Genomic DNA, 27055 nt, shown 5'->3' on the forward strand with positions numbered 1-27055 from the left:
GCACCAACTTAAGACGATTAAATTGAATGCAGAACAATCTTCAGTTAAAAGTTAACAATTACTTGAAATAATCATCTTAATCAATACTATCCTTCTCAGAAGAATCTCAAATTTAAAGACGAGCATTGTACTGTTACACAAAGACCAAGTTTTAGCTTAAGAATGCTCCTTCCCAGCTCATAATTTACCACAAACCAATATTGAAGAAAGGGAGGAGTCAGATGCTCCATTAATTTGAGCACCTTTACTCCTAACATGAAGAAGATAATCAACAACTTTTTCAGTTATAACCTCACCAGGGATCAATACTGGTATACCTGGAGGGTATGGAGATATAAGCTCCCCTGCAACCTCCCCAATGCTCTCCCTTATTCCCACTTTTCTTTTACTTGCAAAAAAGGCATCTCTGGGGATCAAACTCATGCTTATATCATCAAAGGTTGCATCAACATTCACCACTTTCTTCTCAGCTTCTTCATTGGAACCATATGTTTCAGCTAGACGCTTTATCCCCAACAAAAGCCTCTCAACATGCTCCCTACTAGTCCCAAGATTAAGTACATAAGTAATACATGTACTCTCAACAAGTTCACCAATCACTTCATCATCCTTGTACAAGATTCCATCTGCTTCGTAACCTGATAAACCAAGATTCCAAAACCCTACAGTGAGACGCAATGGATCAACTGCAGGAGATGCTGGAAAGCTGGTATTCTCAAGTAGTGAGATACCAGGGATTTGTTTTAGCTCACACTTTGCCTCATCGGCTAATGCAATTGCTTGGTTAAATGCAATGTCAAGGTTCTCACTGAGTTGAGCTCTAGCAGCATCTAGGGATGCCAAAAGCAGAAAACTAGGGCTTGTGGTTTGGAGAGTTCGGAGACATCTACAAACTCTTTCCTTATCTACAATGTTGCCTGACATGTGCAGCATAGATGACTGAGTAAGAGAGCATAAAACCTTGTGAGTGGACTGCACAACTAGGTCAGCTCCTTGCTGGAGAGCTGACTTGGGAAGTTTGGAATGAAATCCAAAGTGTGCGCCATGAGCTTCATCAACTATCAAAGGAATTTTTCGAGAATGACACAGCTCCGAAATCCTGCTCAAGTTGCTGCAAATACCATGATAAGTAGGTGAAGTGATGAACACTGCTGCTGCTTTTTTCCCTTCCATTTCTAGTTCCTCCATGGCTTTCAATACCTACAACAATCCGCCACAATAATAATTCCTAGTGATTACTAATTAAAAACAACAAAGTTACATGAAATATTATCATCATAAATGACTTTCTATTGTTTGCAAATAAAAGTGTACTCTCCATTTCATTTCTTTCTTAAAATAAAGAAGACCATGTTACTATATATTAAACTAAATTAGAAGAAATCATTCATAAAGAAGATTACTTACTATTAAATACCATTTTATAGACTTAAAAAAATAGTTTTTATTATTAATATAAATTTATAATATCGTTTTTAAATTGATATCTAACCGTTAACTAACAAAGTTTTAATTACTAATATTTTAAATTCTAAATTAGTCTCTAAAAATCTAATTGAGACAAATTTATAATCTAAAGTATTAGTACGTGAAATCTTGTTAGCTAATTTAGATACCAATTTAGAATTCATTTTATAAATTTTTATTAATAATAAAAATCACAGCTAATCTAGATACCAATTTAGAATTCATTTTATAAATTTTTATTAATAATAAAAATCACCTTAAATATAAATAATTTTTTAATCTCTAAAATAGTATTTAATTTTGTTAATATAGTGACTATATTTTTTGTTGTTATTTAATTAATTTCCTGTAGCGATCCTCGATGTAGATGTTACATAATTGTTTCTTATCCTTCAGAGACTACAGGTATAATAGGAGCATTTGTCAACAAAAATATCACCCTAAGATGATAATCTTGTGGCTATTAAGAATGAAAGATGGTTTTATTTCTTATTCTTAATGTTTTTCGATCTCGGTTCATAGAGATTGAGAAAAATAGATCTTTTACAACTAGTTTTAGATTCTAAAGTTAATAGTTAAAACTTAATAACTAATTAAATATCAATTTAAAAGTTATTTATCAATAATAAAAATTGTACCAGTAGGGTCTGCACGACCGAACATAAGACTCGGCACTTGGTCCAGACCGACCGACATGATCAACATGAAGCTGATTAATGACCAAACATTTGTTAATATGCTTTTATTAGGCTCATTAACGACAAATGATCCACAATAATTATATAAATAAGCACAAATCTCAATGGATCAGTTACGCAATCATCTAATACTAAAAACTGAGTGTCGAGTGCCAAAATTGACTTGAGCATCAAAGTGTCTTTTGTAGGTACCATCCGAGGCCAGAGCTAGCGAGAAGGAAGAGTAGGAGAGCGAGAGTAAAGGAGTCCAACCTAGAGGAAGGACTGAGGAGCAGAACTAAGAGTGATTTAAATCGTTCTTTTGGTTTCAATCCCGTTTGAGAACACAAATCAATTTAAATATTACTAATTTTTTTAGTTTTTAAAATAATATCTAATTTAGTCAATATAAAACAATTAATTATTTTTTATTTCTAAAATTAATTTTTATTTAATAATTTCAGTAAATTTTTTTCATCTTATCTATTATATAGTTTCTTCAACCAATATGACGATGCTTTTCGAGTCAAGTGCAATGTTAAGCAAAACATGGTAGTTATATTGTATAACGTGTACGTGAATGACTCAAAGGAGGTATTCGAAACCAAACTAATCCAAAAAGAATGGAAAAGAATGATGTAGTTACCTGAGCTGGAGTGACTGCAGAAGCAATGTGCCAATGATTGACAGAGCTCGGAGTGATGTACTTCGGCACTGCACCAGATAATACCAATGCAGATATAGCTGATATATGAGAATTCCTGGGAAGAATGAGAAACTCCCCTGGAGAACAAGTGGCCATTATTGCTGCATGTATGCCAGAAGTAGTCCCTCCAACAAGAAACCATGTCTGTGAAGATCCAAACAGTTTGGCTGCTTCAACCTGTGCTTCTAATATGGGACCATGAGAACAAAAGAGATTGCCAAGCTCTGGAAGCATAGGCAAGTCATGAGCAAAGGCTGTTCTTCCAATGACCTCACTCAAGGAAGCAGGTGCAGCATGCCCTCTGTTGTGTCCGGGAAACTGAAAACTTGCAGCATTTTTTAGGGCTGAAGATTTTAGTGCAGTCACTAGAGGAGGAACCCCATTTTGCTGAGACATCTCAAAACCTCAAACTATAGATTTCGTGAAAAACTCCTGCTAAATACAAACCAAGAGTAAGGTTATATTAGATGATATGCACACTCTCAATTATTGTGGAATGAGTAAAATATTAATTCATTATGGAGTGAACAGTATGAAAACCTCAATTATTGGATGATGCTGAATACAGTGTCGTGATCAAGTGCTGCAAAAATTCAGACATAGCAATTAAGGACATAGAAATATACATTGTTGGATGACGCCCACACTCACTCTCGATTATTGTATAGAAATACAGTATATTATTGGATGATGCCCCCACTCACTCTAGATTATTGTCTACTACTAGTATCTTTTCTTTTCACACGTGATATTATAAAATATAATATTTTTATTATATAATTGAATCTGGATGGTTTGCTCCTGTAGCTTTCGAGGAACGAGGAAACTCCATGTACAGAAAATATACCGACGCTCAAGCTTCAAATTCTATATAATGAATATATATAGTGTTAAAATTCAAGTTGAAATACTTACTGTGAGTGTTTTTTTAGGTTTTGATCGGACTGCTCGGGTCTGAATGGATACAATCAGATTCAAAATTCTAAGTTATTTTTTATTGAACTACTCAGATCCGAAATAATGATAACCAAATTCAATACTGAGTTATTGTTGATCGCAGACTTTCTCGTGCCCGAATGGAAGTTATCATAAAATATAATATTTTTATTATATAACTGTTCTGACTGAAATGAAGTAGGTCCAAATCTGGTGGTCTCCCCTTCAACCTTCAAACTTCAAAATTCAAATTTCAAATTCCAGCAATTCAGCTTTCAGAAAATGAGGTGGCTCCAATGCGAAAAGTTAAAACTTGCAGCATCTTTTTGGGCCGAAGATTTGAGTGCAGTGACTAGAGGGGAAATCCCATTTTTCTGAGACATCATGGAAGCCTCAATAGATTTCGTGATAAAGTCCTGTCAAATACAAACAAAGTAGTTTTCTGATCAAGTCCTGCTAAATATATAAAAAACTAAGTAAGGCCTATACTGAAGATGTTAACTTATGTTATTTTCACTGTCTGAGATGTTAACTTTAAGCTGTTCAAATTATATGAAACAGTACAATAATCATGTATTTTTCATATATGCATGTTGTTTTTATTTCTATCTACTCTTTGATCTACCCCAAAATGAGTTGCATTATGGAGTGAAGAGGTGAAGTTTGAAAAAAAGAGAAGGGTATATGCTGACATGTGATGAGGCATAAACTGTTCCATAAATTGATTTGGTTGTTGTCTCTGTTCGACAGACACTCGTTATTACATCCATCACTAGTTTGGTCTAATTTGAGTGCTAAAACTCAACTGAAAAGAGTGTCTGATTTGGTAGGCTAAGGCATTGACTTTACCTAAATCTTCATTGAATCGACTTGAGGCCTTTCATTATTAGAGAGGTGTCTTGATTACAAGTAGATGTAAAAATGATAATAGAAAAAAAAATATACTTAGAAATTAAAGTGGAAAAACATAACATAAACAAACAGACAATAACACGTCAAATATTAGGGTAGACTTTTAGTGTTAGCTCATTAAATTTTGAAATAAGGTTGAAATATTTTCTAAATTTTACAATTTGAAATAAATTTTGTTGTTCAACTCTAGAGTTTGAGAAGTATTTTTTGGAATGGAAAATATGTTAGTTAACTTTTTGGTTGGTGGATTGTTGTTGTCGGGGTGGATTCTATTCGGTCATATGGTTGTTCTTTGAATGGTGTTTCTCTAATGTGTTGTGAGGAGACTTGTTTTCATATGGTGTTTGTTTTGGACTTTCTGTATTGAAGACTTTCTTTGGACTCTGGGTCTCATGTTAGGTGTTTATTTAGTTATGGTTGAGTTTTTTGGACGAGTTATGTTTGTATTTTGAGGTATGTATAAGGATTGGACCACCTATTTATTTATTTTTTCTTGCCGATAAAAAAATAAATATTAAATTTTGAAATAAGGTAGAAATATTTTCAAAATTTTACAATTCGGAATAAATTTTGTTGTTCAAACTCTAGAGTTTGAGAAGTATTTTTTGGAATGGAAAATAAACTCTACAATTCAAAATATAAAATTGTATTCCAAATCAAAGAGTTTAAATAGTATTTTCTCCATTCAAAAATACCTTCCAAACTTTATAATTCAGAATACATTTGTATTTCAAATTTTAAAGTTAGAAAGATATTTTTTGGATTCAGAAATATTTTTCAAACGGTATAATTCAGAATATAATTTTGTTAAAAAAAATATTTTTTTTTTAATTTGAAAATATTTTTTAAACTCTGCAATTCTAAATACAATTTTATAATCCAATTTTTTGCATTTAGATTGTAAAAATTTTGTATTACAAATTGTATAGAATGCAGAATACAATTTTTTTTATTTTAAATTATAAACTTGAAAATGGAAAATTTTGATATTTTAAAAAATATGGGCTGTAACTTCGATCCATGACCCAATATCGATTTCCAAGCTTTCACTTATTTTCGTATGTTAGAGATACAAATTTATTTTCCTTCCAATTATTCCATCAAAGAATACTTTTGCCCCAACTTGATACGATTAATTTTAAGATTATATTTTGAGATCTTTTATAGTTGACGCCGCAAAATCTAAGTTTTTTCCCACTTAGAATCTCTTTCAGATATCTCATTTTCCACATAATCACTTATCAACTAATTCATAATTAATGAATGAAGAAAAAAGGTGTTATACAATTTATCCTATTAATATATGATTAATCATGTTGAAGAGTAAAAAGAGTTTGTATTTTGTTTATTGACCGAAAAATGTGGAATTTTTATTAATCCGGTAGAACTTTATTGGTTAATTATTTAAATAGATAAAATTTAAAATATTATTAAAATGGATAAAAAAACTTAAAAATTATCAAAATGGATAAATAGTATCATACTAACTTAGGAACATAGTAACGCGACTTTATTGTGAAAAAGTCGTGCAAAGGTAATACGACTTAAAAGATAAAATTGTATCAAATTAAAAAAAATCCCAAAAATATTGAAGTAATTAAAAATTGATTTGGGATCGTCTTTCAAGTTTATTGTTCTCAATATCTTTATTTTGTAATGATAATAAATAAGAGGCACCATCAATATTTTTTAAAGTTTGGAATTTATCTTTCACTTCCGATACACATGATCAATTATATATTATTGTTTCTAAAGTTAAAACAAAGAAATGATTGAAAATACTTATTTTGGATGAAGATGGAAATGTAGCAACATCAACTACTAATGTGTTGTGCAAAGTAATCTTTGAAACCAAATTCCTATGGACTTCAGTCATACATATAACATTAAATCATATATGAACATGTAGTGATTTCATTTATTATTTCTTTATTTTTCATATATGAAGTTAATAATCTCATATAATGCTTTGTAATGACAAGAGTTTGTTTTCTCATTTCTATTTTTTATTGATAGTTTATTGTCTTATTTGAATTGTGTTGACTTAATGTGGTTAACACTCAAATCCCAAATCCGGCCTAGTACAAAATTGCATATCTATATATCATAAGTTATTCTTGTTATGTTTTTTCAGTTTAATCTATGTGTATATTTTTTTCATTATCATTTTTATATGTAGGTTATTGTAATAACTTCCATACTTTGCTTTTTCACTTTTATTTTGTAAGTTATAATGTTCTGTCTTATCTCAAATATATTTACATAATAATCTCACATCCTCAACACTAAAATTTTGACGGTTAAAGAAAAACAACATTTCATTTGTGTTGGAGATCCTACATCGACTAGAGATCAGAACCTTTTATAGTATATAAGTGGATGCAAATTTCATCTCATTGAGCCGGTTTTATGAGATTGAGTTAGGCTTAAAGTCCACTTCTTAATAATTTGCTATTATTTTTGTTGTTTTTTTATGTTTTGTCACTTTGATTTCTATCTTTTATGTTTTTTCATTATCATTTTTTACATAGTTTATTGTAATAAGTTTCATACTTCATGATTTTTCACTTTTATTCCTTAATTGATCATCCGTTACCTTACTTCAAATTTGTTGACTTAATAATCTTATATGTTCAACACTTTTTCACTTCTATTCTTTAACTGATCATCTGTTACCATACTTCAAATCTGTTGACTTAATAATCTCATGTGTTCAATACTAAAACTCTGCCACATACAGGAAAACACCTCTATATGTGTTTTTACAGTTATATACTTTGATTTCTACCTATATGTTTTTCCATTATTATTTTTACTTGTAGCTTATGGTAATAATTTCCATACTTCACTTTTTCAGTTTTAGTTTTTGACTGAACATGTGCAGCCTTATTTCAAAAATGTAATACTCTCATGTGTTCAACACTAAAATTCTAATAGCTACACAAAAGAACCTCTGTGCTTCATGTGTTTGTCATTGTTTTATGTTATGTTTTGCCACTTTAATTTCTAAGTGTATTTTTTTCTATAATCATTTTTACATCTACCTTGTAATCAAAACACACCTCTCTCATAAATGAAAGACCACAAGTGGATGCAGTGAAGATTGAGCTAAATTCAATGCCTTAGCCTACCAAACCAACCCCTCTTTTCGGTTGAGTTTTCTTTTGATGGCATTGAAATTAGAGCACCAAATTATAGATGGATGTAAAGGTGAGTGTCTGTAGAACAGATACAACAGCCAAATCAAAATCAATGTGTGGAACAGTTTATGCCTCATCACATGTCAGCATTACCCTTCTCTTTTTTTTTCAAACTTCACCTCTTCACTCCATAATGCAACTCATTTTGGGGTCGATCAAAGAGTAGATACAAATATATGAAAAATCCTTGCTTAATGTACTTTTGATATAAACTAAACAGCTTTAAAGCTAACATGTCACACCGAGAAAAAACAAGTCATTTTATATATAATCATTATAAGAAAAATTTATATAATAAATATATTATCTTTATCAAACCAAAGTTATATAATAAATTATTAACACTCTGAAAACTCTAAACACTCTCAACAGTAAAAACATACATCTCACTTCTTAATAAATTAATAATTTATTCATTCCACCATAATTGAGAGGGAGTGGGGCATCATCTATTATAACATACTCACTTTCTATCTCCTTACTTGTTTGTATTAGCAGGACTTTATCATCAAATCTAGTTTGAGGTCTGCATGATGTCTCAGCAAAATGGGGTTCCCCCTCTAGTCACTGCACTCAAATCTTCAGCCATAAAAAATGCTGCAAGTTTTCATTTTCCTGGACACAACAGAGGGCATGCTGCACCTGCTTCCTTGACTGAGGTCATTGGAAGAACAGCCTATGTTCATGACTTGCCTGTGCTTCCAGAGCTTGGCAATCTCTTTTGTCCTCATGGTCCCATATTAGAAGCACAGGTTGAAGCAGCCAAACTCTTTGGATCTTCACAGACATGGTTTCTTGTTGGAGGGACTACTTCCGGCATACATGCAGCAATAATGGCCACTTGTTCTCCAGGGGAATTTCTCATTCTTCCCAGGAATTCCCATATATCAGCTATATCTGCATTGGTATTATCTGGTGCAGTGCCTAAGTACATCATTCCCAGCTCTGTCAATCATTGGCACATTGCTGCTGCCGTCACTCCATCTCAGGTAACAATGTTAGGTTAGAATTTCTAATTCTATAATGAAAATAGCCAATATCTTTCATGCCAATTATCAAAAATTTAATTAAAATACCTGGATTATCGCCGATTGTTGTGGAATCTCTACGGCAATCAAGAACAGGAGGTTTGTGGTCTTCCTCAACCAAATAACTTAATTCCTCTATGGGACCTTAGTCTCTCTTCTTGATGGAGAGAAGAACGTGTGTTTTTATTTGGTGTGTTGGGGACCATAACCAATAGCCTATTTTTATATTGCTAATTAGGGTTCTCATAATCCTCTTAATTAGGAAATATTGGTATCTACTCATTTAATACACATTAATAAGCTAAATAGGAAGTATAATTGTATATTATAACCCATTAATAGGAAATCCGTTATTTCCTTACAATCTCCCACTTGGGTTATATATTACCCTGAATACAACTATATCACAATTCTTTAGGCGCGCATCCGTATCCTATTTATTTTAATTTTCCTTATGAACAATATGGTTCATCTAATACAAAGATAAGAAAATTACCTCGATATTTATCACAATCAATCTGTGACAAGACCACGACAATCACCACATATCAATATACCAAACGACATAGATCTAATGTGGATGAGTAGCATGGAAATTTCGTAAAGTGTTATCTCAAAGTAACGGCAATTTCCAATTGATCCTACTTTATTCTTTAGTGAGATCATTCCAAAATCTTTATACACAATTAAAATTGTTTAATAAAGAACATAGTGAATTCAATCATAGACATATAAACCATCAACCTTATTCTGCATAAACATAATAAGCAATAGAATATCCATAAACAAAACATAGAACAAGAACACTCCTACTAAACCAAGGTATCATCACGAATAACCCATATGAGCAGTGTGCTCATGAAAGACCTTAGGTATCAATCCCTTGGTTAATGGATCAGCTAGCATAGAATTTGTTCCTATATGTTCTATAGAAATTTATCTATTTTGAACTCTTTCTTTCACAACTAGAAACTTAATGTCAATAAACTTTGACTTCGTTGAGCTTCTATTGTTGTTGGAATAAAAGACTGCAGAGTTGTTGTCACAGTAAATCTTTAGTGGTCTTTCGATTCGTCTACAACTCGTAATCCCGTAACAAAATTCTGAAGCCACAAACCGTGGTTGGATGCCTCATAACAAGCTACAAACTCCGCTGCCATAGTTGAAGAAGCTATAAGAGTCTGTTTTACAGACTTCCACGATATGGCTCCTCCAGCTAATATGTAGACATAACCTGATGTGGAGCGCTTGCTATCTTGACATCCCGCAAAATCAAAGTCAGAGTACCCAATGATCTCCAAATTCTCTGATCTCCGATAAGTGAGCACGTAGTCTTTTGTTTTCTTCAAATAACGCAACACGCGTTTGGTTGTTGTCCAATGTTGTAATCCCTGATTATTTAAGTATCTGCCCAATACTCCCACAATGAATGTTATATCGGGACGAGTACAGACTTGTGCATACATTAGACTCCCTATAACACATGCATAAGGAATCTTATGCATTTATTTTCTTTCAAGATAATTTTTGGGACATTGTTTGAGACTAAATTTGTCTCCTTTGGCTAGAGGTGTATCTCCTGGCTTACTATCTTTCATGCTGAATCTACTCAGAATTTTATCGATATAGGTCTTTTGTGACAATCCAAGAATACCTCGAGGGCGATCTCTAAGTATTTGAATCCCTAATACAAAAGATGCATTACCAAGATCTTTCATTTCGAAATTCTTCGTCAGAAATTTCTTGGTTTCATGCAATAATCCTACATCACTACTAGCAAGTAGAATATCATCGACATATAACACCAGAAAGATATATTTACTCCCACTGAACTTGTGGTACACACAATCATCAACAACATTTGCCTCAAAATCGTATGAGGTAATGACTTGATGAAACTTTTGATACCATTGACAGGAAGCTTGCTTGAGTCCGTAGATGGATTTCTTGAGCTTGCACACCATAGATTTTGGATCACTCGATACAAAATTTTATGGTTGCAATATATAAATCGTCTCATCAATGTCACCATTGAGAAACACGGTCTTGACATCCATCTGATGTAACTCCAAGTCAAGATGCACTACCAATGCCATAATTATTCTAAAAGAATCTTTCAAAGAGACGGGAGAGAAAGTTTCTTTATAGTCAATATCTTTCTTTTGAGTAAAGCCTTTAGCGACTAGACGTGCCTTATATCTCTCAATATTTCCATTTGAATCCCTCTTGATTTTAAATATCCATTTACAACCAATGGGTTTCGAGCCTTTAGGCAATTCAACGAGATCCCAAACGTCGTTGTCATTCATAGACTTCATCTCTTCATTCATGGCATCGATCCATTTAGAAGCGTCTGAACTACGCATGGCTTGACAGAAGTTGATTGGATCTTCCTCTGTTAAACCAATTGCATCCTCATGTTCTTGCAGAAATACGATGTAATCATCCGAAATCGCACTTCTTCTTTCTCTAATGGATCTTCTTAATGGCAATTCTTGAGGTTGTTGAGTTTGATCATTAGGTGGTGCGTGAGGAAGAACTTCATTGTCATTTTGTTGTACAACAATGTCAGGGATAGGAGCCTGAACATCGTTGTTGAGTTATGGAGTTGTGTCATGAATAACAACAGGTACAATGACCTTGTCATTTTGAACAACAAACTCTTCCTCAAAACCGACATTCCTTAAATCTTCTTCCCTCCCAAACTCAATTTCCTCAAGAAATCTCGCATTTCCCGTTTCAAAAATAGATCTTGATGTGGGATCAAAAAACTATTGTAGCCTCGAGAGCGCTCAGCGTACCCAACAAAATAATAGCTAATCGTTCTTAAGTCTAGTTTTGCTTCGTGCGGCTTATAAAGTTGCGCTTCAACTGGACAACCCCAAAATGTGCAAGTGCCTAATGCTAGGTTTCTTGCCTGTCCACAGCTCATAAGGGGTTTTGGCAACTGCCTTACTTGGTACTCTGTTAATGATATAAACTGCGATCTTTAATGCTTCTCCCCAGAGTGATTCTGGTAAAGAAGAATGAGTAATCATACTCCTAACCATGTCTTTAAGAGTTCGGTTTCTTTGTTCTGCAACACCATTCATACTGGGTTTGCCCGGCATGGTGTATTGCGGAACGATCCCACACTCATTGAGGAAAAGAGCAAATGGCCCCGGACGTTGTTCTCCTGATCCATCATATCGACTGTAGTACCTACCACCACGATCAGATTTGACAACCTTAATTTTCTTTCCAAGTTGAAGCTCAACTTCAGCTTTGAAAGATTTAAAAACGTCAAGGGATTGAGACTTATCATGTATCAAATATAGGTAACTGTATCTAAAATAATCGTCTATAAACGTAATAAAATACCATTGTCCATTCCGAGAAGCTGTAGGGAATGGGCCACATATATCAGTATGTATTAATTCTAAGACGTTTGAAGCTCTTTCGGCACCTAATTTTCTTTTGTTTGTTCGTTTCCCTTTGATACACTCAATACAAACTTGCAAGTCTGTTAGATCTAAGGGTTCAAGGATTCCATCTGACACAAGTCTCTGAATTCTCTGTTTAGAGATATGACCTAAACGCTTGTGCCATAAGGTAGTAGAATCCTCATTTAATTTTCGCTTTGTACCACGTGAACTTGTTTGCAGTATTTCATTATAAGAACTAACAATATCAACCATATATAGATTATCATTCAAATAATCAGATCCAATAAGATTTGAATTTTGGTAGAGACTAACTTTATTATTTATTTCCAAATGAACAAGAAAAACCAGATTTGTCCAAACTAGAAATTGAAATTAAATTCTGTCGAAAAGACGGTGCAACAAAAGTCTCAAATAAATCCAAATAAACTCTGATCTTTAATAATAATCTAAAAGTTCCTATAGCCTCCACTGCAACTCTATTGCCATCGCCCACAAAGATGAATCTTTCAGCATCACTTGGCAGTAACCCTATATAGAAATACTTATGTGAGTAGTAGCACCAGAATCTACCCACCAAGTATCCTTAGGTACAAAAGCTAAATTAACTTCAGAACAAACTAAATTTAGAAGCAAACCTTTCTTTACACGCCAATCAGCGTATTTGGGAGACTACCTCTTCATGTGTCCCGACTTCTTACAGAAATGGCAAATGAATTCACCATTATGCATCTTTGGTTTCTTCTTTTGAGAAGCTCCCTCCACAATATCCTTAGCTCTCCTTTTCATCTTATTCTTCGAGGTCGAAGCCAAATGAGCACTATCAACCTTATCTCGTTGTTGTCTCTCTTCCTCTTGCACACAATGAGAAATAAGCTCATTTAAGGACCATTTATCATTTTGAGTGTTATAACTCACCTTAAATTGACCAAAGTGTGCAGGCAGAGAGATCAAAACCAAGTGTACAGCAAGTCCTTAGACAACTCTAACTTAAGTGACTTGAGCTTTGATGCGAGATTAGACATCTCCATGATGTACTCTCTTATGTTTCCTTTGCCCTGATACTTCATGGAGACAACCTTACCCAAAAGGTTACTCGCTTCCAATTTTTCATTCTTGGCAAAGTACTCTTCAATTCCTTCAAGGAACTTTTTGGCATCCCCACTCTCAAAAATAGAGCCCCGAAACGCTTCCGAAATGGAACGTTTCATGATCATCGGACACATTCGGTTAGAGTGATCCCATTTCTCAATTTTAACCTCATTTGGGTTATCCGAAGTAGGAGTGGTCGTTCCACCCTAAGTGCCAGATCCAAATCCATACAACCGAGAACAATTTCCACGGTTTCTTTCCAAAATTTAAAGTTTGTCCCGCTAAGCATAGGGATATTATTGGCTTGAGCAGAAAAAATCGGAGCAATAGCAACAAAAACTGAATTTAGAACAAAAGAAAATTCAATAAAGCTCACATAAGTTTAGAAAATCATAAAATTAAATAAAGGTAACCCCATCCCAAGATATTGGGCACTCCACTAACATTTTATCTTTGGACAAAATATTAATTTGTAAATGACATATTGGTTGTAATCAAATGATGACAATAATAACATGTTAAATAATAAATCTTCCTTTGGGCCGATTTAAAATTCACATGTAAACCAAATAGTCATCACTCATTCTATCACAACAACCGTTCACGTAATTTCATTAAAATTCACCTTCCTTTGAGCCGATAAATAATTACAAAATTACATGTACGAAAAACATCTATAATTCAAAACAAAATAATATCCACAAAAGAGATCACTTTGGCGACATATTGATTCAATTAAATTGTTTTAATTACAGACTTACCAATATTTAATTATAAATAATAAAATCGTAAAATTAAAAAGTAAACCATATGAGAATTATACTAATGGGATCCTTCTGCTTAATAAACCGTATGACAATCACGGCAAAGTTCCACCAGTATTGATTTATAACACTAACAAATTAACAATGATTTAATGGATCCAAAGTACGTATCACAAAAATGATCAAATTTCATTAGTGATGGCCGAATGATTAAATAATCACAATAACAACAATAGAGAATTGTTAGGCTTTAATAAAATTTATCAAAGAACCAATTATGCCATATATATCCTTTGACATGTTGAATGAATAAAATAAAATAAAAATATCAATCAAAATAAATACACACAGCGCATGATTTCAGAAGAAAAAAAAATAAAATAAAATAAAAAATATATATATATATATATATATCTATCGAAAGCTTTCTTTAAAGTGTATTCCACATAAAACAAAAGCTATAGTATAATCAAAAGTCCCCAGGATCCATGGTCACCCAATGAGAAGGTCCTTAATATTGAATGTTGACTGTAAAGAGGCATATCCATAACTCAAACCAAATAAAAGATAATAATTAGGGTTTAAGATGATAAATTAAATATGTCTCTAATTCATCAAAAACATTCTTAATAAATAAACATGATCGGCTCTGATGCCACTTGTTAGAATTTCTAATTCTATAATCCGAAAATAGTCAAGATTTTTCATGTCAATTATCAAAAATATTAATTAAAATACCTTGATCCATAGTGATGATCGCCAATGGTTGCGGAATCTCTATGACAATCAAGAACATGAGGTTTGTGGTCTTCCTCAACCAAATAACCTAATTCCTCTATGGGACCTTAATATCTAACGTGTGTTTTTATTTAGTGTGTTGGGGACCATAACCAATAACCCTATATTTATGTTGCTAATTAGGGTTTCCATAATCCCCTTAATTAAATCATATTGGTATCTACTCATTTAATCCACGTTAATAAGCTAAATAGAAAATATAATTATATATTATAACCCTTTAATAGAAAATCCGTTATTTCCTTACATGTTTAAGGATGCTAAGAATTTGTTCCGAATCTCTGATCCATTTTTACTTTCCTCAACATTGATACTGCGTTTGCTATTCTTATCTTCTATGAAGCATATGTATACTTAAATTTACTTCACGTATCTGTATTAGGTTCTTGAATATTTTACTCACACAGGTTGATGAAGTAGTATACAACTGTTTAAAAAATATTATGAAAAGCCAGTTACAGACATATGAAAGCACGTATAATGTAGAGACACTGTCTTCTTTACTAATGATTTCAAGAAAGAAATGAAATGAAGAGTGCGCTTTTATTTGCAAACAATAGAAAGTAATTTATGATGATAATAGTTCATAACTTTGTTGTTTTTAATTAGTAATGTCTAGGAATTGTTATTGTGGCGGGTGTTGTTGCAGGTATTGAAAGCCATGGAGGAGCTAGAAATGGAAGGGAAAAAAGCAGCAGCAGTATTCATCACTTCACCTACATATCATGGTATTTGCAGTAACTTGAGCAAGATTTCGGAGCTGTGTCATTCTCGAAAAATTCCTTTGATTGTTGATGAAGCTCATGGCGCACACTTTGGATTTCATTCCAAACTTCCCAAGTCAGCTCTCCAGCAAGGAGCTGACCTAGTTGTGCAGTCCACTCACAAGGTTTTATGCTCTCTTACTCAGTCATCTATGCTGCACATGTCAGGCAACATTGTAGATAAGGAAAAAATTTGTAGATGTCTCCGAACTCTCCAAACCACAAGTCCTAGTTTTCTGCTTTTGGCATCCCTAGATGCTGCTAGAGCTCAACTCAGTGAGAACCCTGATATTGCATTTAACCAAGCAATTGCATTAGCCGATGAGGCAAAGTGTGTGCTAAAACAAATCCCTGGTATCTCACTACTTGAGAACTCAAGCTTTCCAGCATCTCCTGCAGTTGATCCATTGCGTCTCACTGTAGGTTTTTGGAATCTTGGTTTATCAGGTTACGAAGCAGACGAAATCTTATACAAGGATGAGGAAGTCATTGGTGAACTTGTTGGGAATACATGTATTACTTATGTACTTAATCTTGGGACTTGTAGGGAACATGTTGAGAGGCTTTTGTTGGGGATAAAGCGTCTAGCTGAAACATATGGTTCCATTGAACAAGCTGAGAAGAAAGTGGTGAATGTTGATGCACCCTTTGATGATATAATGATGAGTTTGATCCCTAGAGATGCCTTTTTTGCAGGTAAAAGGAAAGTGGCAATAAGGGAGAGCATTGGTGAGGTTGCAGGGGAGCTTATATGTCCATACCCTCCAGGTGTACCAGTGTTGATCCCTGGTGAGGTTATAACTGAAAAAATTGTTGATTATCTGCTTCATGTTAGGAGTAAAGGTGCTGAAATCAATGGAGCATCTGACTCCTCCCTTTCTTCAATAGTTGTTTGCCGTAAATTATGAACTGGGAAGGAGCATTCTTAAGCTAAAATTTGGTCTTTGTGTCGCACTATAACGTTATTATTACAACACTTTACAAGGATTTCCACAGTTAAAGAAATTTTTTAGCAGTGATCAGCAACTACTAATGACAGCAACTAACTAATAAAAGCAATTAGGTTGAAAGTGAGAATTCGGAAAGAAATTTTAAATGAGAAAAACTTGAGATTTTGTGAACTCTTCAAAGTTAAATCCGGTATATTGAGTTAATCATAGCATTGCTTAAGAAGATTATTTGAAAAAATTATAATTTGAAATACAAAGTATTTTTTATTTTAAAAAAATACTTTTCAAACTTTATATATAGTTTTTTCATTATTAAAAGCTCTGTTTTTTTTTTCACTTTGTTTGACTGTCGGAACGTACATATGTGGGAGATATTAGTAACAAAATAATTAGGAGTTTATGCGTTTTTTATTTATTTAGGTAACATACCAACAATTTGTAAAATTTTTAAAATTAATTACCTTGTAGTTATGTAATTGACATGTACACCAATTATAATATACCAACATTTTTCTAAAATGGAAAGGAGAAACATAAATCTCTTAAATATGACGAGTAAAAAGAAATGTTACTTCTTCATAATCATTCATCCACATTTTCTAATAAAAGAAAATACAATTAATTAAAAAATATTTGACATTAATTAAAAAATAATAATAATAAGTCAAGGTATATTTGACATTTTTAAATTATATGGAGTTAGAGGAAGGAGGCATTGAGGTGCTTGGAGAATTTGCCTTATTTATTGTTACCATCCAAATTTTTGTGTATAACCTTGTTCTTAATTTAATTTTAAGAGGCACCCTGTTGTCATATCGGATTCTTTTAATGGGAGTTTCTTCCAAAATTTAAGTCTCCAATTTTAACACATTTCTTAACACTTCAGCTTTGGAGATGTTATTTTTGTTTTAAGAGCATTTTTGTAAATAATTTTTAACACAGTTTTTCCTTTAAATAAAAACAAAACAAAAATACACTTGCTCAATCCATATATCCCTGTTTAATGTTATACTGTCCTGGTAAACAGCAAGACAAAACACATTCTAGTAATCATACACCAAAAGTCAATTTTAAGACAATCAATTTTCTAATATTTGCTATCCAAACTACAATTACATTACACATCACATCACATCTTAGTGTCAAATTAATTTGTATTAGAATAAATTTTTAATGTCTAACTAAATCTTGGTTGAGATTTCTTCCACTTATATACTCATATACTCTAAATTGTTATATACTCTAAATTGTTCTAATGTCTAACCAATCTGAAATCTACAAAAAGATAAACATGCACTAGTCATGAGTATGGTATGTGACATTGACTTCTCAAGTTTTGACCTTACCCGTCACTATAACGTTACTAGCATAAATCATGAAAAAGTCTGAAATAAATCCTTCCTATTCTCTAAATCATTTTTTCCAATTAGCTACGCATACAATTAAAATCCAATTACTTGCAATTTTCTTTCAATATTTATGACGGTTTCCAGAGTGATGCTGGTCTCCTTAAGTGCTCTGCATTCATCGGTCCTTTCTCAAATATTTAGCATTTAATTGTATAATAGGAATTCAAAATCAGTTGGAAGTTTAATATTGAGTAAAGAATTGAGTAAGATGAACCTATAAATTTATTACCTTCAGATTTTAGTTTGAAAATAACATCTTAGTTTCTTATGAGTTTGTTTAAAATTTATTAGTGACGAATCTGCTCGTCTCTCCTATAACAGTCATGACTTGTGATATTTCTTTCCCAGTGACTCGAAGAACCCAGTAGCATTTCCAAGAGACAAAAATTGAGTACTCTTTCATTCTAAATGAGAAAAAGTTACCAACAATTCAGCCTTAGTATTTGCTAACTACTCAGAAATTTCTTCAGCTGTGTAAACCATCCCCAACTGTAAAATAACCTTTTGGTGTGTGTGATGCAAAAAATCAAAGGCCACTTGGGATGTTTTAACTTCAAGGTGCTTCTCACCAGCTGATTTACTTTACGTTGCAGACAACTACTGAAGAAAGTAAGGGATCAGATGCCCCACTAATATCAGCACCTTTACTCCTAACATACAGAAGATAATCAACAGCTTTTTCCGTAATAACCTCACCAGGGATCAATACTGGTATGCCCGGAGGGTATGGACATATAAGCTCCCCTGAAACCTCACCTATGCTCTCCCTTATTGTTACTTTTCTTTTACTAGCAAAAAAGGCATCTCTGGGGATCAAACTCATGATAATATCATCAAAGGGTGCATCAACATTACGCACTTTCTCTTCAGGTTGCTGAAAGGAAGAATAAGTTGCAGCCAAATGCTTTATTCCCAATAGAAGTCTATGGACATGGTCCCTACAAGTCCCGAGATTAAATGCGTAAGTAATAGATTTGTTCCCAACAAGTTCACAGACAACACCATAATCTCTGTATAAGATTTCGTCTGCTTCATAACCTGATAAACGAAGCTTCCAAAAGCCTACTGTGAGACGCAATGGATCAATTGCAGCAAAGGTTGAAAAGCTTGAATTCTCAAGCACTGATATACCAGCAATTGATTTTAGCGTGTACTTTGCTTCATAAGCTAATGCAATTGCTTGGTTGAATGCAACATCAGGGCGTTCACTAAGTTGAGCTCTTGCAGCATCCAGGGATGCCAAAAGCAGATAGCTAGGGCTTGTAGTTTGAAGTGTTTGGAGACATCTATCAATTTTTTCCTTATCTACAATATTTCTCGACATGTGCAACATAGATGACTGAGTAAGAGAGCATAGAACTTTGTGAGTTGACTGTACAGTCAGATCAGCCCCTTGCTGGAGGGCTGAGCTTGGCAGCTCAGAATGAAATCCAAAATGTGCCCCATGAGCTTCATCAACAATCAAAGGAATTTTACGAGAATGACACAGCTCAGAAATCTCGCTTAAGTTACTGCAAATACCATGATAAGTAGGCGAAGTGATGAAGACTGCTGCCGCTTTTTTCCCTTCCATTTCTAATCCTCGGATGGCTTTCAATACCTGCAAAAACACCCACATAAAAAAGAGTGAGAATTAGATAAGATTACTAAAAGAATCCTAACATTAATGAAAGTAAAAAGTCAGAGATTCGGAACTCATCTTCTGTGTAAGAGTTAAAAACAAAAACTATTCAGATGGTTTCTTTAATGAATACGACAATGCAATTCTATTCGTATCAACTTCTTGCATGAAATTTTTATTTTTGTGAGCAGATTTTCATGAACGTGAGCACAATATGATAGTGGGCAGCATCTGAATAACCTGCAATGGAGAGACACCACCAGCAATGTCCCAATCATTTTCATAATCGGGAACGATGTACTTAGGCACTGCACCAGACAATACCATAGCAGATATAGCTGATATATGGGAATTCCTTGGAAGAATCAGAAAATCCCCCGGGGAACAGGTAGCCATAATGGCTGCCTGAATCCCACAAGTAGTACCTCCAACAAGAAACCATGTGTGTGATGATCCAAACAGTTTGGCTGCTTCAGTCTGTGCTTCCAATATGGGGCCCTGGGGACAAAAGAGGTTGTCAAGCTCCGGAAGCTCAGGTAAATCATGCGAATAGGGTCTCGTTCCGATAAGCCGAGTCAAGGAAGCAGGAGCAGCATGCCCTCTGTTATGTCCAGGAAAGTGAAAACTGGCAACATTTTGCTCAGCAGAAGCTTTCAATGCACTGACAAGAGGAGGTAGGCCATTTTGCCGAAGCACCGGAGTGTTGCCGCTCAAAACGCGGTCGTTTGTGGTTGATAATCCCCCAATGCTTTCATCTAGCCCTACTGGTGCTGCTGCAATGCTTCTTTCCTGCATAAAATAAATTTCAACGCTCTGAACAGCATTCCATACCCCCAATTAAACAACTCCTGGATTCTTCAAAAAAAAAACCTAATCAAACCCTAACAACTGCAATGCACGAGCATAAGCCTGTAATAAATCTGCTCCAAAATCATGTGTTCACAATTTAATCCGAAAACCCGACTAATTTGTATTACAAATATTTATCTACTGAAATTGAAGATACGTAAGACAACGATGGTGGAGGTTTAAAGGTTCCAGGGTTTGAGAAAAATGCAAAGACGCAACAGAAATTGTTGTAATGAAAAAACAGTAAATAAACAATGGAGGAAGTGAAGGAGACAAGACCTGAGAGCAACGAAGCGGAAGCGTTGGCGAAAGCCTGAGAGTGGAAGCGCTGGCAAAACCCTGCAATGGAAAAAAGCAAAGCGAGTTTGGGTTTTTGGGATTGCAAGAGAATGAGAGTGTGGGAGATATCATCTTCTTCTTCCCACCACTGCTACACACTGGTTCGTTAAAATTATTTCCAACCATTAAAACATAATCAAAATTATTTGTGAACTAATATTAATTAAGATTATTTTTTATGACAATTAGAATGTCAATAATATTTTTTTTTACTAATATAACAATTTTAATTCGATATTAATATAAATTATATTTAATTAACTTAATTATCTTATTTAAATAATATTTTTAAAATATATATATATATATATATATATATATTTAATACATTTAAATGTTTTTGAAATTTTACCGTTCTTTATATGCAACTTGATATCTCAATAGGTTAAATAAAAAATTTTATATTATACGTTACTATGCAACTTGATATCTCAATAGGTTGACACTTCAAGTAATAACAATCATTTATCATTACATGGAAAAAAAATACAAGAATATGGGGACTAGATTAAAACCCATATGTTAACAAAAGCGATATATAAATAGACTATACCTATTCAAAAAAAAAATTAAGAATAGACTAGATGAGAAGTCTATTATACCAATGAAAATATTCTCTATGAATAAATCTTAAATTAGTCAACTTATCCGTACACGCATAGTCCTAAACTTATTTTTTTCAATACAAGTATTTTATCGATTACGAAACATCCAAGAATAATTTGTCTTTGTCACTTATTTAATATTTATGTACTTATTGTTTGTTAATGTATTTTAAAAAATAATGGATCAAATTAAACCTTTTAAAATAATAGGATGAAATTGAATAAAGATATAAATAATGAGACAACACAAATATTAAGCTTGTTTTAACTTTTTTTTATGATAGTCATCAACACGTCCCCTAAATCAACAAAATAAGATGAGGCAGTTTTGAAAAAAAAATAGTACAAGATAATTAAGAAAATTAAATTAAGCACAAAATTAGAAAACCAAAATAAAACTTATAAATATTTTAATGATAATGAAAATAGGTTAAATATTAAAGTATAAATATTTAAAACTTTCAGTCTTAAAGCTATGTTAACTACATCTCAGTCTTGGATTAATCCTTAAATAATGCATCTTTTTTTTATAGAAAAAATATTTATAATTTTACACCTAAATCTCATTCTCGAACTTAATATTTTGTTTAAAAAATCTGAGTTTAATTCCAATCAAAATTGTGTAATTTCTCATGGTATATAATAGCTATAACGTATTAACTAAAAAAACCAATATTAGCACGCACCAAAGTAATTTATTTGAGTTTATGAATGGATATTTACGAGAGATTCACTCTAATATGCAAAATGAATACATTTGTAACATTTTAATGAACTAATTAAAACGAGTTTAAAGTTCGTGTTTGTTTTGCAAATTATTGATAAATTTTAAAAACATCAGCAAGTTAGTTTGAATAAAATTTAAGGAAATACTCGTAAGAGAAAGATAAAATAAAATATTAAGGCATTTTTTAAATAAGTTAAAATCAATTTATCATTTTTTAGAAATTTTAAAAAAATTCCCGGTAAATACTTGTAAATTTATAAAAACTTTTTTTGTTTTTTAACGTGAAGCCTACAAAACCTATTTAAATAAGTAATCCAAATTAAAAGATAACGAGAATGGGGTTGCGTGAAAGTGTGTGGCTACTTACGCCATCATTAAAGTCAAACACAAACACATAAGACTATTCATCTTAGCTTTTTACACCTACAAGTCAAAACAAAACACACCACCCTCTATCCACATTTAATGCCTTTTTTATAAATATTTTTCAGAGAAAAAAAAAAGAACTTAGTAGTCATAATCCAAAATAAATTTAGTCATTGTAGTTATCTTTTGAGTGTGGAGTTTCCGTACACTTATATAACGATTTTATCTTTATCTTTACAGAATGATGATATTTAACAATGTTATTAATAAATATTATACAATAAACCCTTAGTAATTATGTACTTATATAGATTACAATAGGTTTATATAGTATGTGAAACTCGAACTTGTAGTAATATTGTCGTTGATGTCTCGATCGTTCCTTCTTACTTTTCTCGTACTTGTTCTATGGTACTCGGTTGTTTTTTCTTACTTCTTGTATTCGTTTTCTAGTGTTTGGTCGCTCCTTATTAGTCTTATAGTACTCGTTCTTTAGTATTCGCTTGCTCATCCTTACTCTTCTCTCGTACTCATTCTCTAATACTCGATCACTCCTCCTTGGTGCTCAGTTGGGAGTTAACCTGCAGAAGGTTTTTCAACGATCAAGCAAATACTCTGTATTAAGAGTGTATGATGTAATTGATCAAAGCGTACCTTACTCCTTTGAAGAAGGCTTATTTATAGTGTTTGGTAATAGGTCATTTGATTCATGGGTTGTATCTGACACATATCTTCAATAAATCAGTGTTAGCTGATTTTTCGGAATGACACCTAGATTTGACGAGGTTGGACACGGATTTGTAGGGAAATTACCCTGATTTATAGGATATTTTTTTGTCGTTTATTTGTCAATTTGTTCTTTGTTGTGATTGATCACTCGGCCGATCAGTCAATGATATCGAGTGACGTGACTCATTCAATCACGACCAGTATAATGATTAAAAAACTATTCAACCTCATTAAACATAATTTAGTCATATGTATTAGTTAAAGACTCACTACTTTAAAGTGGAAGATGACAAAATTTTAATTTTAAATTAATTTCAAACTAACTTTAATATCAAAATATAATTACATTACAACAATTATAAAGAACACACACAAAAATGGATGAGTAACCCAATAAGAACTAGAAAACCTAAAAGGCCGAAGACCCCTCAAACATGAAGGAAACGCACTTTACTCTGCAGGAACAAGTAGGTTGTCGGAAAGTGAATTTTAAAATAACGTAAGCTATTTTTTTATAAACAATATTGTTTCTAAAACCATTATAACTAAGAGCTATAGTATACAAATCAAAGCTATAAAGTCAAAATCTAGACCGTGTATTACGTTGTTCTATCATAGAATGGGACATACTCTAATAATGTCACCAAGTTCAGAGTGAAATTTCAAGCACTAAAGTTTAAAGTCCTAGCCAGCATTAACACTATAAATACAAGTCTCTTTGTGCTCAAAAATCTCAACCTCGTCTAACAAACATTACATAGTTTCTCTTACACACTTTGCAGCTAGCTAGGATGAGCAAGGTTGCAGGGTTTGTGGCAACCTTATTCATGGTGGTGATGATGATGATGGTGCCAAAAACAGAGAGTGCCCTGCATATAGCTGACATCGTCACAAGACAATTCTTCAACAACATAATCAATAAGGCTGATGGTGATTGTCCAGGGAAGAGCTTCTACTCACGTGATGCTTTCCTCAAAGCTCACAATTCCTACCCTCGCTTTGGTAGTCTCAGAAATGAAGATGACTCCAAACGTGAAGTTGCAGCTGCTTTTGCTCATTTCACACATGAAAGTGGACGTTAGTATGAGGAACTTTTACATATAGCAGAAATCAAATACTGGTTTTTTTGGTTCAACTGATAAAGTTAATTAACATGCAGATTTTTGCTACATAGAAGAGATTGGAGGAGCATCAAGGGACTACTGTGATGAAAGCAACACTGAGTTTCCATGTGTCCCTAGCAAAGGGTACTATGGTCGTGGACCGATCCAACTATCTTGGAACTTCAACTATGGACCAGCAGGACAGAACATCGGTTTTGATGGGTTGAATGCTCCGGAGACAGTGGCCAATGACCCTGTCGTGTCCTTCAAGACAGCATTGTGGTACTGGATGGAGTTTGTTCGCCCTGTCATGAACCAGGGCTTTGGTGCAACCATTAGAGCCATCAATGGCCAGCTTGAATGTGATCAAGGAAACCCTGCCACTGTCCAGGCTCGTGTTAATCACTACACACACTACTGTTCTCAACTTGGTGTTGCTCCTGGTGACAATCTTTATTGCTAAGTTATCACCTCTACTATGATATTGGATATATATGTCTACCATATATGTGATCACACAAGTTATATTAATAAATAAACAATTCAAAGGGTCATATCTTTATTTTCATTATTGTAACACAAAACAATTTACTAATTTTTTCTTATACATGTTGCACCGGTCGGAACCAGATGGTTCGGGATGTTTTAATATTCGATCGATTGATCAATATATTTAAATGCATTAAAGTTAAAGAATGATTAATAAAACTAAGTCATATATAAATTTAATAATATACTTTTAATCATGATCTCATGTATTAATTTTGATCCAATAATAACAAATCATCATAATTGTATAAATAGGTGTAACAATTAAGGCAAAAATATATTATTATTACGTATTTATCATAAGTCGAAAGACCTTTTACAAATATTCTTTCAACTAAAAACCAAAGATAAAGAGCAAAGTAAAGGAAAAAGAAGAGTCCATCCAAAACTACAATCTCATGATGTACTTTTTTAAGTGTATGAGTGAAAGGCTTAAGTGATTTTTCCCCGAATTTAAATAAGAGAAGAAGGTTAAAGGTTCAGTTTTATGTATAAAGGTTGGATTATCCTTAAAGTGGTTTATATTTATTCATTTTTTTTATTACCGATAATAAAAATGTCTTAATTGATCAATATATTAACATATTGAATATGAACATGTAATTGCCTCGTGGGAATTGCTAACACATTAGTTCGTAGTTGATTTTAAACATGTGTGCTTCATCTTTCTGCATTTTTCTTGAAAAAAAAAAAAATGTTTCTGCATTTCAAACCACTTATGAAAGTGTAAGATTAAGAATTTCACTAATCTATGATGGAGTAGTTGTAACTAATCAAACTTTTTGTAACTTTAACATATTGATTAATGTTAAGCTTTTAATGCGACCGCGAAGAAGCCGAAAGTATGATTATCAACTACTACATTCTTACTTACTTCTATAGAAAATAATACTATTAATTATGCTGTTCTATAAGTTTTTTTATAAGTTAAACGAATTTATTAATAATTTAAAAACCCAATGCACTTGATTTTAAACTTATCTTATTTTAATTGTTGAAGATGAATACAATGATCTAGTAAATATATTATAAATTTCGATGGGAGCAAATTACACATAAAAAAGAATAAAATTTATAATTTGAAGAAGATATTTTTTAGTTTTTGAAGCATTTTCTATTAGTAAGTATCAAGTTAATTTAAGCAAGGGAATTATTTTTATTTTTATTTTTTTTATAAAATACTTTCATGTTAGGCATCACTATGCTACTTGACATCTTAGCTAGACTGACACATCAAGTAACAACAATCATTTGTCATCACATGAAAAAAGTATTATTAAAAAAAGAAAAAGAAAAGAAAAATATGGGGGACTATACCAAAACCCATATGTTAACAAAAACGATACATAGGTAGATTATACTTATTAATAAATAATTCTAAGAACAGACTAGATCGAAACTTATTATATCAATGAAATGATTCTCTATGAATAAATCATAAATTACCCAACTTATCAGCACACGCATTCCTTTCACGAAAAATATGAGTAACCCTAAAACTGATTTTTCCACAGTAATTAAGAAAAGTATTTCATCGATTACGAAGGATCCAGGGAACATTTGTCCTAGCAGTAAACATAGCACAAACCAAGGCAGAGTCACATTCCAGCCAAACATTAGTAAGACCCAACTTTTGAGCTTCCTCCAAAGCATATATAACTCCATAAAATTCAGCAACCAAAGCAGTTTGAACGTCAAGAAACACAGAGAAAGCTCCAATAAACTCCCCCATACTCCCACGGAAAATACTTCCACAAGCGGCAAGACCTGGATAACCCCTAACAGCCCCATCAGTGTTAATTTTAACTCAGCCTGGTGAAGGAAACTCTCATCTAATAAGAAGAGGACGTAGAATTTTACCAGTACGAGTGTTAATACCAAAAAACTTGAGCACATTGAAATCGAACATATCATTCTTCATTGAAGCTTTAGACGAATTACCCACTAGACAAGTTAAATCTTTAATAACCAAAATAGCCCTAGAAACCTCAATCTTATCCTGAAAACGAGTATAATTCCTCATACGTCATATCATCCAAATA

General features: G+C 32.8%; 4 protein-coding genes across 5 annotated transcripts; 2 read left to right on the forward strand and 2 right to left on the reverse strand.

Moving 5' to 3' along the window:
- Nucleotides 1-22: 22 nt before the first annotated feature.
- LOC137833417 (uncharacterized) lies at nucleotides 23-3290 on the reverse strand. The gene is made up of 2 exons (XM_068641769.1): nucleotides 2791-3290; nucleotides 23-1200 (listed from the first exon to the last, which is right to left on the reverse strand). The coding sequence occupies exons 1-2, from the start codon at nucleotides 3244-3246 to the stop codon at nucleotides 178-180; spliced, it is 1479 nt and encodes a 492-aa protein (XP_068497870.1). The 5' UTR covers nucleotides 3247-3290; the 3' UTR covers nucleotides 23-177.
- A 5067-nt stretch (nucleotides 3291-8357) lies between these two features.
- Nucleotides 8358-16788, forward strand: LOC137830255 (uncharacterized). 2 transcript variants are annotated; one of them, XM_068637466.1, is made up of 3 exons: nucleotides 8358-8887; nucleotides 15652-16120; nucleotides 16214-16788. In XM_068637466.1, exons 1-3 carry the CDS (start codon nucleotides 8429-8431, stop codon nucleotides 16672-16674), a joined length of 1389 nt encoding a protein of 462 aa, XP_068493567.1. In that variant the 5' UTR covers nucleotides 8358-8428; the 3' UTR covers nucleotides 16675-16788. The 2 variants fall into 2 exon arrangements, with proteins under 2 accessions (XP_068493567.1, XP_068493560.1); XM_068637459.1 differs by having other exon boundaries at nucleotides 8359-8887; nucleotides 15652-16788.
- Nucleotides 16789-18495: 1707 nt separating this feature from the next.
- Nucleotides 18496-21066, reverse strand: LOC137829369 (uncharacterized). The gene is made up of 3 exons (XM_068636177.1): nucleotides 20875-21066; nucleotides 19987-20535; nucleotides 18496-19725 (listed from the first exon to the last, which is right to left on the reverse strand). The coding sequence occupies exons 1-3, from the start codon at nucleotides 21058-21060 to the stop codon at nucleotides 18703-18705; spliced, it is 1758 nt and encodes a 585-aa protein (XP_068492278.1). The 5' UTR covers nucleotides 21061-21066; the 3' UTR covers nucleotides 18496-18702.
- Nucleotides 21067-23964: 2898 nt separating this feature from the next.
- Nucleotides 23965-25018, forward strand: LOC137830189 (endochitinase PR4-like). Its single transcript, XM_068637371.1, has 2 exons — nucleotides 23965-24438; nucleotides 24521-25018. Exons 1-2 carry the CDS (start codon nucleotides 24153-24155, stop codon nucleotides 24925-24927), a joined length of 693 nt encoding a protein of 230 aa, XP_068493472.1. The 5' UTR covers nucleotides 23965-24152; the 3' UTR covers nucleotides 24928-25018.
- Nucleotides 25019-27055: the final 2037 nt, after the last annotated feature.

This window comes from Phaseolus vulgaris, chromosome 11 (genome assembly GCF_000499845.2).
Source record: "Phaseolus vulgaris cultivar G19833 chromosome 11, P. vulgaris v2.0, whole genome shotgun sequence".
NCBI classification, from domain to species: domain Eukaryota; kingdom Viridiplantae; phylum Streptophyta; class Magnoliopsida; order Fabales; family Fabaceae; genus Phaseolus; species Phaseolus vulgaris.